Here is a 16,682-nt window from a genome sequence, read left to right as displayed (position 1 = left end):
ACACACTCTCCCGTCCCTCGTGTCGTTGCGCAACGCTATTTTGCAAAAGTATCGGGGGATCGGTTGCGACGTACCGCTCGACGCGCCCCCTCGCCTGCACCGCGTACACCTGATCACGTTGCAGATGGAGATCCTCGGGAAAATCCGAGGTGCAAGCGGGGATGCTGATGTTCAGGTTCTAGGGTTCAGCGGTACCGGATGCAGGGTAGTGCTTAAAATCCAACTTTTAAAATACTGCGGGGGTACCCTAACATTTTATTCTCTATAGGGTAAACTCGGGTAAGTTCGTGGTACAGGTTACTCCGTGATACTTTTTCGTTTATCTGTAACTCTAAATTGCCTGACTCAATTTTGATGGAACAAACACTGGCAGACAGCGTTGATCTTCTAGTTTATGTTGTGGTAAAGTAATTAGTGAATTGAAGGTAGTGTGATAGAGTGAGAGAGCATTTTGTTCCAGCAGCGCATTGTTCGTGAAGTTTTTCGTGCTAGTTGTGGACGATCGCTTGTTTATGCATTATATGTGCTTTAGAAGATAAATGGAACGTTCAAATTGCAGGTAAGTGATGGTAAAATGACACTTTAACGAGTCTTACTCTTGAAAGTATCGTACAATAAGGCATCAGTGTTATTTTTGCTTATGAAAAGTGACTAAATTCTTATTTTTTGTGTGCCTGAAACTGCGTTTCTGATTGCGCTGTTTGAGAAATTTTGATGGTCAATACCAGAAGCAATGTTTCCTTACGTCTCAGACATCTGGCGATCATGAAACGATTGATTATGCACAAAATAACAATAATATAAAATAATATAAAATAATATGAATTAATATAAAATAATATAAAATAATATAAAATAATATAAAATAATATAAAATAATGTAAAGTCATTTAAAATGATGTAAAATAATATAAAATAATATAAAATAATGTAAAATAATGTAAAATAATGTAAAATAATGTAAAATAATGTAAAATAATATAAAATAATATACAATAATATAAAATAATGTAAAAACTATCACGGAGTTACCAGAGTACTATCGCGGAGTAACCAGAGTATGTCATGACAACTTAATTTTGTATATTTTCAATTAAATATACTTAGTAAATTTCTGTTAACCTATTATTTCTTTCTCTGATGTCTGACCTATCATTATATTCTAGACTCACTTTCAGAATATGTAAATATCAGCAGTTAATAGACAAATTCTAAAACTATCACGGACTTACCCGAGTTTATCCTACTGAAAAACGAGCCTGGTTAAAATTTGATTACATTTCATAATGTTTTGGAGATTGCTACCCGCTTATTAATATTTTAAACATAATTGTATTTTTTGCTCAAGACGAATTGGCGTCATTATATCAAGAATTTCCCCTTCAGAACATGGCAACCCACCTTACCAGCTCCGGCTATTAACCATAACTAGACTTTTATAAATATGAATTGGCTATTTTCAAAAGTTGCTGATTCACAAATTTACTTTGTAATATATTACTTTGTAACTTAAAAAGTATAATACGTCGCAAAGAAAATTGCATGTCTATTCTTAAATGGCACGAAATTCAATGCCTGGTAGCAACTCCCAATAAGTTTACTTGAAAGCACATTGAAACGATGCCCTGTGAGAAAATACAAAAAGTTTTTCAGGGGTCAAATAAGCACCACCCTAATGCAGGGTTCGCTTTCTAATTGAATAATCCGAGGCTCTAGGAACGGAAGTGTCCGAGTAGTCGAGAGCTGGAGCGCAAAAGGTCTCGGGGCTCTCCCGAACCGCTGAGCAGAGGGGAAAAGAAAGAAGAGCGAGCGCTGAGTGAAATCTTTCATCGAGACGGCCACGGGGAAGCCGAGAAATCGATATTGCCGGTCTGCGCCACGGCTAAACAGGAATTTTCGCCTTTTTATTGCCACCTCGTCGTCTCCGGCGATTAATGTCAGCGACAGGGGGACTGCTAGTCGAGCGGGCGACCGAGAAACGGCCAATGGAGGCGCGCAGTAAACGCTACAAACGGCGTGCCCATGAAAACTCGCCTGAGAGGAAAGTCAATCGCGCGGAGCAGCGTGGCCAGGCTCACGCCGCGCCGGAAGTGATTTCCTGTCGGCGCGCAGTCGATATCGCTTACTAAATATTGTTATTGGCCGAGGCGCGGTTGTCCAGTGAGGAAACCCATGGCTGTTTTGCTCGTGGGAAATCGAATCACGGACGGACACTCTTATTCGAAAGCGTTCTCATTAAATATCTCGGGGGGTGGCTATGGTGACAGACCTGGGGTATTGGTGGTGGCGATAGTGGCAGTGGTGTAGGGCGGCTGGCCCATCTGAGCATGGCCCGCCAAGTGACGGCCGAATCCATTCTGCACCCCTAGACCGTGCTGCTGGGGATGTTGCGAGAGAATGCCGTGCAACAGACGAGTCCCCGCGGTGGTCGTCGTCGTTCCGGTCGATCCTGGCTCGGCCTTAACGCTCGCGAGGCCGAGCTGCTCCTTCTCGCTCGCATCGTGGGGCTGCACCTCCCTGGTGTCCACTGAAACACACGAGCATTCGGAAACGTTAGCTGGGAAGAATAAAGAGCGCTTTCTTGCCGCCGTAGATGTCCGCTCGGGATTCTAAAATTATTCCACCGCCGTCTCATCGCAGATGGAAATCGAGTCTGGACCAAGCGAGGAGCCGCGACGGATCGCTTCCTAACGGTAGCGCCGAGCGAGCCGAGGAAACGCGAAAGAGAAGGAAAAAAAAAGGAGAAGAAAGAGAGGCATGGGAGGTGTTCTCGAGGGGCATAGCGCGCGGCGTTGCGGAGAGGAAGTGAAAGCCGGTGTCTCTCCTTGACCCACTGCAACGTTTCTACCTTCCTTTCAGGCAGTGCCAACCTCGCGGCTTCATTAAGCAATTTCTCGCGGCGGTGGCGGGGAAAAATCGACTCAGCGTGGAAAATCGACCCGAGCCGCCGGATGCTGCGAATCTGCCGCGGAGTCGCGTTTTCTTCCAGCCTCCTGCTCTCCCCGTCTCTGCTCCTGTCTCTCTCTCTTCCAGCCCTCGGCTGGCAACTACGGGGGCCAGAGGAGGAGCTCGTCGACCGATTTTTAACGCGTTTACAATTCGGCGCGAGACCCACGGAGACCAGAGGTTGCGCAAACGGATGAGGCCCGCGATATTTGCGCTCCAGACGTGTCTGGGCGTCTCGTGAGAAAGCCGATGACGAAACTGTGCCACGGGGATCGGGAGAAAGAGCGAGCGTTACGTTCGATTTCCTTCGTTCGATTCAACTGGAACCACCGTAAAACGGATCCAGTTTCCAGATCGCTTCTGACGCGATTATGCAATTTTATTTCATTACCTTCGCGTTTAATTGCACGCAGCGGCACAGCGATTCCGATCTCGGTTATGTATTAACGCGAGGCGAAGGGACAACCAGTGTGCGGCGCAGGAAGCGTGGGTCAAAATTCTCAAGGAAGTCGATCATCAAGGGTAAAGAGGAGCGCGAGCTCCTCGCAAGGGCCCGGCACTACGATCCGCGATAAATATCTCGGGACCCGACGTCACGGACGGATCCGTGAATTGAATCGGCAATTATGATCACGTAGATCGAGAGCCCCACGGCTGTGTTTAGCCGGCGAGCGGGAGAACGGCAAACGATCGGGTTCTTCTGCGAGGGAAACAGATGCCAGCCTGCCAGCAGCAGACGAGGGAGGAAGGGTAGGCCGGGCAAAGGGAAAAACAGAAGAGGCGAAAGAGTCGAGGAGGGCAGAATAATGAGAGAAGTCACGGACGGAGAGCAAAACCAGCACCGACGAGACTGGTGCTCGTAATTTTCTGAAACGCCTGCGCTCGCTCTGACGATATCCGGCTCCACAAATCTACCGTCCTGAATTTCCCACCGCGACTGATGTCGCACCCTATTCATTCCAACGTAATTGTCACGCTTTTAAGCCAATTTTCAATCAGCTGTTTTTTAAAAACTATCCGCTAAATTTGATCGCAAAAATTCGGAAATAAAGTTTGAAAAATGCAGAATATACGTTCATCGTTGAAAGTTAAGATTTAAATCACCAGGTTTAAACAGTAGTACCATTCTCCAATGGTACCTCAAATATACTTTCCCTCGAAGTTAAAAACTGGACTATTTTGACTCACAAGGGAAGATCCCGAACCCGAAAATTCAAAAAAATCTGAAACTTTGCGAATATGCAGGGGATCTACTTCTGATTGCAACGCGATTTTTGTTTGCTGCCCAAATTCACTCTAAGGGGGTGAAATTAACTCCTGAAGAATCAGCTATTTTCCAATTTTGTGTTATAACTCGCGAACTGTAAGAGATAGAAAAATGGTTTCAAGACAAAAGTTACTTCTTCTAATTAGATCTATCATTTGATAAAAAAATTATTTTACAGTTCACGAGTTATAACACAAAATCGGAAAATAGCCGGAATTTAAAGGGTCAATTTCACCCGCTGAGAGTGAATTTGGGGAGCAAAGAAAAATCGCATTGTAATCAGGAGAAAATCCCCTACATATTCACAGTCTCAGAATTTTTTGAACTTCTGGCTTGCGGATCTTTCCTTGTCAGTGCGACAACCGAGGGCCAAACGCAGGGATGAGAGTGATAACGAAGAAGCTAGGACGATGCTGCGTTTGCTTTCTAGCTGGCAGAGTGTTTTAAGGATTAAACGCGTAGCTTTCGAGCGGGAAGGATTCCGTTTGACCTCCGTTAACCCTGAAGCACACCCTTAACGAGGGTGCATTTCGGATCGAGCTTGAATTATTGCTGCACGCTCCTCGACTCCTTCGACGAATCAAAGTTGCAAATGCACGGCCTGTTACACCATTACGCCGAGCCACGCTCGTTTCCCATTCGCGTCGTCGTTGGTCTGGCCCGTAATAATATCGATTCCGCCTGGAGTCGCCGACAATTTTGTCCACGAACCTACTAGTTTTCTGGCGACCGTTTCCTCCGTAGAAGCAGTCGATAGGGTTGACCGACGCGACGTCGACGGCTCGCGAAAATATTCCCATGAAACTTGCATGAAAATGGCGAGCCCTGCAGTGCTGGAATTAACCCCTCCCTGGGGAGGCAACTTCCCCGTGGGAGTTTTAGTAAAATTGCAGGTGAATTCTGCGCGGACGTTACCGAAAGAATATGCAACCACTAATAATCCTGGACGTCAGCTCGAAGTGGATGTTTGATTAGTTCATTACCGACGACTGTTGCTTGAAGTCGAAGGAGTCGGAGGATAAGGCAGGCTGCGGTAAAACGCCGGGCCGCGCGAGGAAGGGTTAATCGCCTCCCTTCGAAGCTCGAGGCGGAGGATCGTTTCGCAGCCGGTCTCGAGGATCGCTTTTCACGATCTTCAACCATCTTAATTGCCACGCTGCCTCGTTAGCCACGAATCGAAGCCTCCGCGGAGTGGTTCGACCTTGCTTGACCTTGACTCGCCCTCCGCGGCAGCAGGAAGGGTGGGCGTCTAGCCGCATCGACCGAAAGTGGCCCTCTCTCCGCTTCGACCTGCCCGCGAGTTTTCGAGATCGAAGGAATTTTTCATCGAGTTCGCTGCCAGCCTCCCCGCTGGCCCTAAATAACCGCCACGCACCGGCTACCAACGTTCATATCTTGGTCCGCGAAACGCCCTCCGTCCCCCATTGCGATCAATTTAATTCCTGGCGCGCGGCCTAATCGACGGAAGGATCTTTCTATCGGCAAGGAGAATTTCCACAGAAATCGAATGGCCCAGGATATGCAAAGGAGAGGTTGCATCTGCGCGCGGTGTTCCGCTTTCTTCACTTCCTCTGACGAAAGAGCGGCGCGGAGCATCGCCGCGTCGTCCGCCGTGCAATCGTCGTCCGTTCGCGAATCGGGCCCAGCGTGCCTGTTCGATTCTGGCGCGCGCGTACACGTACACGCGCAGTACGTAAGGTCAGCGTTTGCCCGGACCACGAAACTTTCTCGTGGCGCGCGCAAACGCGCGCACGCACAAGCCATACACGCACACACACCTTCCGGCCGAGCGGGCATTGCGTAACGGTAACGACTCTCTCTTTCTATGTGACATCACGCGCGCACGCCTGCCTCGGTTACATGTGCCGGTCATCCGGCAACGAAAGCGACAGCGCAACCGATTTCGTGAATCGACTGCCGGGGCCGGGCGATTGGGCCCGTTCGATCGGCGCACGCGCGTCACCTCGGGCGATGGGCCGTGCTCAGCGGCCAGTTGGAGAGTCGCCACGTTCATCTGTGGGAACTTCGGGGCGTGGGGAGGGAAGCTTGGATGAGTCGATTAGATATTAGAGGTGTCCAAATAAGGAGGCTTTCGTATTAGGCTCGTGGACCATGTAATAGAGATACCAATCTGCCGTTGAATGAACGAGTCGTTTCGTCAGACACTTAACGAGCGGGCTTATCAAAATCGCGAAAGCAAAAACACCTGCGATCCCCGGGGCACGACGTCACGCGTCGAGAAAGCGTTTTGCTGGTGGGATTCCTCAGGCATCGAAGAGTCAAGGTTCCTCGGCGAACGACAGAAGGGAGTTGCGGCTGCGAAATGAGTGAAACGTTTTCGCGACCGTTGCAGGTGCAGCTGCCCGCACCTGTGGCTGAGCACACGAGGGAAAGAGCATATCGTGGGCGTGCAAATCACTGCTCCGTACTCCTCCGAGAAAGTAATTTAATGAATTTTAATAATTAATTATTAGTTCGTTATCTCTATTATTTTCTTGTGTTATTTTTTTTTAATATTTCTGTACCGACTTTTCTTTTAGTATTGCTATTATTTTCCTATCTTTCGCACTGGTGCTTTGTTAACTTTATTAATTATACGTTGTAAAACTAAAGTGTTTCTACCCTTGGAACAAATGGAAATAACAATAATAATAATACTATCGCGCGGACTCGTCGACGATTAAGGAAACACTCCGGACTGGAGAGACTCGATGTGATTAATTAATCAGGAGACTAGATCTGTACGCTGAAGGTTAAAGATTGGCGATCGAAAAATCTCGATCAACTTCGCCTCATCGCCGGACAACCGTGTCGCGGCTCGTCGTTGCCCGCGTTACGCAATTTCTCCGGCACGCGAGCCGGTGGCGTGCTTTCTCGATCGCGATCGCGATCGGCGAGACGGTGAAAAATTTCGTCGCGACACCGACGGTTGGGGATCGATGGCGGACGGCGAATTGCCTGTAATTAACCATCCCGCTCGCCTCTGAATGTTTGATGTCCTAGACGATCGTGTTTAATTCATGAGAGGCAGGTGAGGCAGCGTCTTTCGCGGCGCGACTGGAATTTAAACGTTTCCTCTTTTTCGAAGCCAGCCGAGAAACGATCGCTCCGACGTGCCGCCGTCTCTCTTGGATTCCGAGCCGCCAGGAAGCGTTCTAACGGGCGATCGTTGACTTTAAAACGCCCGCGCATCCGCGAGAGGAGAATCCACGGGCGCCGATAAGTGGCAGACGTCGGTTTCCGTTTCGTCGACGGAGAGAGAAAGAGAGAGTCGACGTCTACGTGGCAAGATCGACGGTGCCAATGGTTGTAGGACGTCGGGACGATCGATAGTCGTGCGAGCCATCGCGGCGCTAATTAGCCGGGTTAATGCATCGTTGATGGGGCGCGCAGACACACGGCCGACTACAAAGTCTCTCCTCTGACGTCGCGAATTGCCAAAGCCGGAAATTTCGATACCGGAAACGACGCGCCTCGGCGTGCATGTGCGCGACCCACTTGCCCCGTCGAAACCGAGAGTGCCTCCTCCGCTGCCTCGTGTGTCGTCGCTCCTCCACCACGTACGTGCGCGTGTCCCTGTACGCGTACTGTAAGCGCGGCGAGTGGGTGGCACCGGGTGAAGAGCTCTGTGCCGTTATCGCGCAGAGAAGCGCGATCGAGAGCGCCGAAGCCCGTCTCTGGGCCAAACAGGAAACGTTCGATTCCACGGAAGTCTCGTTACGTCCTTCCTCCCTGCACCCCCTGCCCGCGCCCTTTCTTTTCGGCGGCCGGTCCAAGCGTTATTGGCTTTTAAAGGCCGCTCCGCTGCGGGCCAGATTGATGTCAATTGGCGGGACTTGGCTTCTGCGTAGCCTTTCATTTGTCGGGGCTTTTTTTTTCTATCCGTTCACGCGCCGGCGGGACGGCTTTATCTCGCGGGAATGCGCGGCGAAGTCCTTTCTTCGTCTTTGCCCGAATAAACGGTAGGAAGCGATCGTAACGCGAGTCACGCGTTCGTCGTAATTAGTCCGAGCGCAGCTTTCCGCATCACCGAGCGGAACACTCTCCTGCGCCGTGAAAAGTGGTGGAAGAACGGAAAACAGGGAGAACGAAGGATACAATGACTGCTTATCGCGCCCGCTATCGGGAGCCCCGAATAACGCGGAGATTCAGTCCCACTAACCGAATACAGACGCTCCAGCGCAGCGTTTTCTCGTCTCGCAATAAAATTTAAATATTATAAAAAGGGTGCAAATTATTCGACGAGGAACGTACACCATATTTCGATGTTACGACTCTTCCTGTATAAAAAAAAAAAAAAAAAAAAAACTGTAGAGGTTGGGGATTTCGGGAAAGTTCAGCGGCAGAATTTAATTGGGAAACGCGGCTCTAATGAAAGTAACGAGCGTGCGAGAGGGAAACTCGTGGAGGAGATCCCGTTTTCACGAGGAAACGAATCTCGCGGTGGAAAATCAGCGTGTCCAGGTGCGCTTAGGCACAGTTCTACCGATCGCTTTGTAATTCGAGTTGCTGAATTCGAAAGGCTCCGCCGGAGAAGTGGGTCAGAGAGGCGATCACGCGGGTGCGCATCGAAACACCGTCGGGGGTTCCATTGAACCGGGAAACTCGAGGAGCCCGCCACCCCTGGGCAGCCTTGAAAAACCAAGGGATCCGCGACCTACCTACTCGCCCCCTCGCCGCTGCGACCTCTCCGCGCGCTCTCACCGTGACATTTCTCGTCGCTCCGCCGTAGGAAAGAGGAAACGACTGCGCCCGCGAGCGTCCCTGACCTATTTGGTCGGCCGGCTGAATGGTCGTCGACGAGCAGCCGCGTTTCATCCACCCATTGTCCCGTCGAGAGGGTAGGATCGTCCGGGGGAGGCTGAAGGGGCTCGCGGATACCGCCCACGCTTCCCTTTCACCCGATCCGAAGAAAGAAGGAAAGAAATTGGAAACGCGCTCGGGAGAGATGAAGCGAAGGAACGGTAAAAAGTATAAAGCGCGGTTGCACAGTGGAGAAATTTTGCGATTTTATGGCCAAAACCACGAAAATCAAATTTTCGAATTTGAGAAAATTAATGCAAATGTCAATTGAAGAACTATATCCATTTTCGTGGTCAAATCCTGAAAACTTATTTTTAATATATAAAACTCGGCACTTTTACGTTCTGATATATTAGGAAATAAATTATCCGACAAACAGCACTTACAAAAATTACGAACGATAAAGATTTTTTTATCATTTACATTTATACACTTGAGCCTATGAAATTATTACTCCCATAAGGAATCGCTTCTTTCTTTGTCAGAGCATGCCTCTGCTACAGTGCAGCAGGACATAGAAGAAGGGTTATCGCTTCTGGTGACAAGCTTTTTAATTTTTTATCGGGAAGTTTTCTTAAATTATTAATTAGTGGCTTTGACGATAATAGAAGCCAATTGAAAATTACCTCCATAGTTTTTTCCCTTGAGCATTTTCGAGAAAAATTTTGTTGGTACTTTTTAATATCCTTATTCTGTGCTTTTTGAAGCTTCCTCCGAAAGCTGTCCAATTTGAAGGACTGAATTTTCAATTATGCGAGGACCATGAATTAAAATTCTGTGTACAGTAGTAGGCATCATATACCAAGGATATAATCCAACAAATAATTTTGCCGGTTCTACAGCATATATTTGAAATTTGATTCTTATATGAAAAGGTTATTTCTAAAACACTACTTTAAAAATTGTATAAATTGCTTATTAAAAACCGAAACATAATTATTCTGAGGACAAAAAGATATCTTACGCACCACCAGGAATTGAATCCACGCCTTGAAATTATTTTCAGATCTTTGGATAATACAATATAAATGTTTAAAGTAACTCGAAAATCTAGATTAATTCTTTGCGATCGTTCTAACCTCACAGCTTCGTATTAAAACATTTAACAGTAAAATTGGAGGCATTTGATGCTCATATTACTTCTTCAATTGACATTTGCATTTACTTTGTCGAATTGAAAAATTTATTTTCGCGGTTTTGGCCATAAAATCGGAAAATTTCCCCACTGCGGGTTGGAGGGAACTTTCGAGTTTACGGCTGAGAGGAGAGGTTGCTGATAATTGTGTCACGTTCGAGGAGCCACGTGGGACACCCACGTAGATCCTTGACGGGGGAGAGGGGTACATAATCGAGGCGAACGAGTGGGAGAGGAGATATATGCTTTTGGGTAAGCTCGACACCGTACGCATGGAAGATCGAATAAAAATTGAATTCTGTAGGTCGAGGTTAATTCAACACTGCGCTGAGAATTCCTTTCTCACGACGGGGTAGGTACCTCTCCTCCCCTCTCGTTAGCACATCGCTCGCGAGGATTGTCCCGTTAAAAGCCAGCGAAGGAAACTGGGCTATCCTTCGAGGGTCGACAGGCGTTTCGTGTCTAACGGTACGCGGCCAGAATCCAGGTAGAAGTTACGTGGCTTTTCCACGCGGATGCTGGGGCCAGATGGTGCGCGGATGCTTTTAAGCGTTATCTCTTCTCCTCCTTACGGTATCCTACGCTGGGATACGCGATCCCTGTCTTCCTTTCACCCTCGCGGTCCACAATCGACCGGGAGATCTCTAGAAATCGTGCGTAGTCGGGGGCAGAGAAAGCAGTCGTTTCACCTGGCTTCGTTCGGGAAAACTCTTCCGGCTCGGGGAAAGAATTTAAACGAAGGACCGCCTCGTTATACCGTCTGCCATTAACAATCCGACAAGCCCGCTCGGGTCGCGGCGAGCCGGGCCACCCGTTAAAGGCAGGTTGCGCAACCTAACGACGCAGAGAATCTAATTTCTTAATTGCGTAACGCGCTGGTCCGAGGGGAACGGGCGCTGGAATTTCGCGGACTTTCCTTTCTTCGGCCCCTCCGAAGTATCGTCCCCGACCGAGATCGCGGGCTGTCGGTATCGAGTAGCTCTGGCTGATAGGGAAGGAAAGGGGACGATTCGTCGAAAAGGTCAGTGGCCAGTTTGCGAATCGGCCGGGTCGAGGTCCATGTGTCGTCGGGCGGCCCGTTAATTCCCGTCGACGGCGACGGGCCGAGCGGCACGGCCGAGGGAGCCGGGAAAAGGTGTCAAGGACGCGCGGCCGGCCAGGAACACGACGAGGAGGCGCGCACGTAACGCCCCCGTTCCCCTGAGGAATCGAGCCCCATTCTCCGGGAACGAGCGGCGGATTATGCTCGCGTTTGATTAGAGAATAGCGGCCTACTCAGGAGCAGTGGTTCGAGAGTATTGTGTAACGAGAGCGGGAGCCTGGTTGGTAACGAGCCTCTCGCGGACCGTATATACGGCGCGAGTTCTGCGTATTACATAACGTTAAATGCCGCAGCACTGTTCGCGAGATGATATAATAAACGCGAGTCGTCCAACACGCTCGCGTTCACGCGTGTCTACGTGACCGTTGCTCGCGTAACGGACAGTTAACTGGGAAATTATCGGTCGTTATACTTAGCTTCAATTTTTCTGACCGCCCCGGCTTATCGCTGCGCGGCTGGGGTTCGATGGTCGCCGACGATGGAGGATTTTTAAATTTCAAATATCAAGCCACTTCTGCTGTGCCCGCGTCATTGTTGTTGCCAGCGATACGGCTTCGCGGAATCCTACGCTTCTGACTACGAATTAGACTCGCCACTTTGCGGAGGATCGAAGGGGAGAGGGGGAGTGCTGGACACATTCCACGGTTCTATTATAAATTATCTGTGATAAGCGGCTCGGCAAAAATTCGAGGATTAAGGAGGAAAGAGAAGGAGGAGAAGTTGCTTATAAATCGCAGGTGTACTGTGGCATTTTCAAAAGTTTTTCCCTCGACCGGTGCGTCACAGATGGAAGGAAAAAGCCGTGAACCCGATTGCACAGAGAATCTCGGTTGCGTATGCCCACGTCGCATCTGCCGGCGAGATGAACGCGAGCAGAGGGGCACACACCGCGCGTACACCTCGTTGCTATAATAGTCTAGGTAGCTCTAGCGTAGGCTCGCCTAGCCCACAACACGCTTTACTATGTAGGTCAGGGCTGGTGCATTCAACGAGCGCGCTGCTCTTCCTCTATGCACCGTTCGCGCGTAGGTACCTATAGCGAGCGATCGAGCCAGCTCCTCTCTCCTCTCCTCTCCGCGCCGCGGCACAGCGCGGCGTTCCTTTCCTTCGCTTCGCCGCGCATCTAGCGGGTGTTTCGTTTTCTTCTGCCTGTTCGACGGCCTTCCAGCAGGCCCCGACGGAAACGAGGAAATGGTCCCGTTTCCTCCAGCACTTTCTACGACCTCAGCCCTCTCGTGCCTCTTACATCTCCGTGCAATAATTATGCAGCTGCTAGCGATGCGCGATATTGATCCCAACTATCGCTAATGCTTATCGATATATATTTTTTTCTTCAATATAGGTACGTGAAATATATTATTCGAAAAGTATCGATACTGCTAATATCGATACGAAGATCGTATGAGTTTACCAATTAGAAAATAAGCTACATATATTCAAGAGAATATTACTTTTGATTAAAAAGAATTTTCAAAAATAGCAATTTTTATATAGTACCATTAAGAAATTATTTTATTTAAATTAAGATTCAAAAGCATTGCAATGAAAACAAGCAATCTACTCTCCAGATCATATTTATAAGGAAACTAGAATTTGTATTTCAATAAAAAATATCATAGGCACCATTCAATATAAAAGTGAGAAAAGGAATTACTGAATTTTACTTAGACGCAGTAATTTGAATATTAGCTTGAACTGGCTTGAACGAAAGAAGGTGCAATGACTATTATCGGTATTTTGAACAAAGTTATCTATACCTGCAATTATTAGTGTTGGAAATATCGATAAAAAATATCAAAATATCGACATGCAAGTATCGATAAGTACAGTAATCGACAAATATCGCGCATCACTCAGCTGCTACGTGCATACAGAGGAGCCAGAGTGTCTCAGTGCCTGTTTCTTTAATACCGCGGGGTGGCGTTGGCTAATTAATCGGCCAGCTTCCGAGTGATTCTTCCAGGGCCGATGGTAATTAACGCGGCCCCTTTGCGCGAGATATCGATCCCCGCGCAGAGTGTCACGTTGTACCGACCACGGCTAGCGATTCACCCGGTTTCCACGTACGCGATCGAGGTGTCGGATGGATCTTTCGAGATCGAGTCGAGGAACGCGGGCCGACCGTGAAACAATGGTGCGGGCAACAATCGTGCCCCACCACCCCGCTCGCGCGTTATCGATCGGATCCAATATTTATTCTCGATAGCGAGAGAGGGTATCGCGTTTCCATGGGCAGGTTCGATGCACCGAGTCCGCCCGGGTTTCGCGGTTAGAAGAACGGGTGACGATGGTACCCCTGGGCGAGCTGATTTGCCGTGACGCGATGCGAGTGACCCTAGACGGGCGTACGCGTGGACGTTGACGATCCCCTCGCGTTAATTCGGACGCTGTAAAAGCCGCAGACGATTGTGTCAAGGTGAGGTCAATTGCTCCTCGAGAAGGAATCGTTTAAACGCGCGCGAACGGGAGACGGGAGGGCTCACCCATTCCGAACGGGGCGGCATCTTCGATCAAGTACCTCCAGTGGCCGAAGTCTTTGCCCCAGATCCTCCTGCTGGCTTTAGTTTTCCGTATTGGAGCACTCCCGAGGAATTCGATTAATTCTGACCCCATAAGTAGGATTTGTAACTCTGCCAGAGACGCCCGAACTGACCTATACTCTCGGACGCTTTGGAGTTACAGTCTGTGTGCTGATGGAGGAGAAGAGGGCCGTTTGCTACGACACTTTTCCTCGCGATTAAGACACTTATACTTTCGACGAAATCTCGGAGACGCTCGTGCGCAGAGAGACTACGTGCTAGAATTATAATGCGAAGGGCACCGGGAAATAACAGGGAATGTCACAAAACAGTTTTACTGAGAAAATTAAGCTTTAGTAATTTCGTCTATCGATAAAGAAACGAAGCTCGATGAGTTTAATTTTATTATATAAGTTTCTCCTTAAATAATTTCTTGATTTACTTCGTCGACTGAAGTTTGAAGCTTACGCAAAGAGTCGGGACGTTACCTTAAGGGGGTATTTGATCTTTAAAAGCCTTTGTGACTCGACTGTACTGTAGTCCCAGTTGCTACCAGCAAAATATGAAAATGGACATTCCCTGTTTCTCCTCCTTACCCTTCGCGTTACCTACTTCGGATCGATTCGTTGAATCCAACTACTCAATTATCATTTACGTCCTTAAGGGACAGTTATCCGAGGCCCACGAATCTGTCCACCTAACGTATCCGTCTATTTTTACGAAGGACCACGCTCCACTTTCATTAACCGCCGCGCGTGCCAAGTGTCAGGCGTCCGTGCAATTGGGACACCCGGTAGACGAAGGTAAGCGTCTCCGTGCCAACGTTCCAATAACCACCCAAGAGCACAAGGACAGTCTACCCCAGTTTTCCTATTGCGACCGCCTACGGCACACGTCCTTCACCCCCTCCGGCACCCCCCTTCACACCCTCACTCCTATTCTGAGCGGGGCTCTCTCTCTCTTCCGGGCCGATCGGCGTGGAAAATGCCGCGGGAAATCGATCCAGGCCGGACGAGAGGAAATTCGTGAGGCGTGAGACCACACCGCGCGGATAAAAGGGTGGACCGCGGCGCGGAAAGGGCGACAGGAGCAGAACGGAGCCGAGGGTGATCATCCCCCTTCGTCAAAGACGGACCAAGAAACCGCCTAGCCACTGCTCCAAGGAGGGGAAAAAAAGAGACAGGGATCTGCTGCTCCTCGCGCGCTCGCAGCGGCTCCTCGACGAGAAAAGTTCCACGACGGAGTCGAAGGATTAACTTTTGTTTTGGAAGCTCGCTATGTAACTGATAATACCTTGACATTACATCGCGCTCGTAACTAAGCCCGCGTTCATCCCCGAATTCCCACTGTTTGCTCCGCGATTGTGCCATTTTTATGGCCGTCTGATGCAACGTGACGGTACAGTTATTGTTTGTGTGTGCACTCCAAAGTCCTGCTATTTACCAATCACGTTGCACGCAGTAAGAAAGGAATATAAACGGCTGATAAGTGCAGCGGCGGAGAGCGTGCGCGCACCTGGGCGTCCCGTGCACCGACTTTTTGCCTAACTCTCGATGCAGAGGATCGAGACGAAGGTAAGGACTAATTAGGTGGCGACCCGTTGATTAGATCGAGTCTGATAGGGGTCATTATCGACGACACGTCGCAGAGAGATTTTAAATCGTTTTATACTTTATCATTCGTCCTTTCGCTCTCGTCGGTCGCGAGGGAACTTGCGCGTCCTTAGGAGGCTTCCTAAAATCGTCCGCGCTCTGCGCCACGATCGAGGCGGGATCTGAATCTCTCGCCTGGGCGAGAGTCGTCCCACGGATTCAACTTTCTACGCGCGATCGGGGGAGAAAATTTTCCGCGCAAGTTCGTGAAAGCTGGGGCAATTAGTCTCTGGGCGGACTTCATTTCGACGGCTACTTCGACTATTATCTGCGGGGAGACTTGGCGATGGAGTTGAAGGAGCGAAGAGTAGTAAAACCGAAGCGAGTGCGATACAACTGTGACACCAATAAACACAGTGGTGCTGCGGGATGGAAGATTGGAAAGCAAGCAGGTACGAAAAAACGGACGGTCTAGGATTCATCCACGGAGAAAAGGAGGGAAAGGTGTCGGCGCGAGTGGAGGAGGTATACGAAGGAGGGTACAGCCGCAGACAGGAAGTTAGTCCTTCCTTCCTCGCCGGGCCAATATCCTGAATCACAATGAGCCGGCGCGCTTCCTCGAAGCGTCTGCTATTTAAATACAGCCACCCGCTGGCGACGCTTTCCATATGTCGTTTCAACAGAGCGACACTCCTTATCAGCCGCGCGAACAATGAACAACTTTGTGAAGGCTTCCTATGGATCACATTTAAATTACTGCGGTTGGAAACAGTTTGGGGACATGGAAGACCGACACCTTTAATGCGCGAGAATTAACTTGATGCTCAAGGTCGTCGCGGAGAAAGCGAATGGTATGTGTACAATATTAGCTTTACTACCCGGCTTCGCCCGGATTTGCTTTTTTTTTTATTTATCTGGATTAGCCAGGCATAATGAACCGAGGCACAATTCGGGACCCCCAGAGTTTACTATTCAGAATGTTTTAGGCCACAGAGAAATGCACAAATATGTAAACTTTCTGCTTTATATATTAACTATATGGGGATGTAACGAATATTCGAATAATTGGTAGTATTTGAATATTCTAATAATTGGTAGTATTTGAATATTCGAATAATTGGTAGTATTTGAATATTCGAATAATTAGGAGTATTCGAATATTCGGAAAAATTATTCGTATTATTCGAATACTCGAATAATCGCAGCTCTAATATCAACCCTTTAGCGCCGATATTTAGATCCCGTTGAAGGAAAAATATCCCGTTTTTTATCGTTAAAAATGGTCTGAATATTTATATTTTTACATTTTTTTTTCAGA

At 48.7% G+C, this 16,682-nt stretch overlaps 1 protein-coding gene across 5 annotated transcripts in view; it reads right to left on the bottom strand.

Annotated features, from left to right (window-relative positions):
• Eip74ef (Ecdysone-induced protein E74) overlaps positions 1-16,682 on the bottom strand; it is a 158,378-nt gene that overhangs the window by 36,179 nt on the left and 105,517 nt on the right. For all 5 annotated transcript variants that reach the window (XM_076817643.1, XM_076817644.1, XM_076817646.1 and 2 more), the window contains one exon: positions 2,270-2,527. In XM_076817643.1, the coding sequence (XP_076673758.1) occupies positions 2,270-2,527 (258 nt within the window). The remainder of the gene's footprint in view (positions 1-2,269; positions 2,528-16,682) is intronic.

Source organism: Andrena cerasifolii, chromosome 8 (genome assembly GCF_050908995.1).
Source record: "Andrena cerasifolii isolate SP2316 chromosome 8, iyAndCera1_principal, whole genome shotgun sequence".
Lineage (NCBI taxonomy): Eukaryota > Metazoa > Arthropoda > Insecta > Hymenoptera > Andrenidae > Andrena > Andrena cerasifolii.
This window is presented reverse-complemented; position numbering and strand designations above follow the sequence as displayed.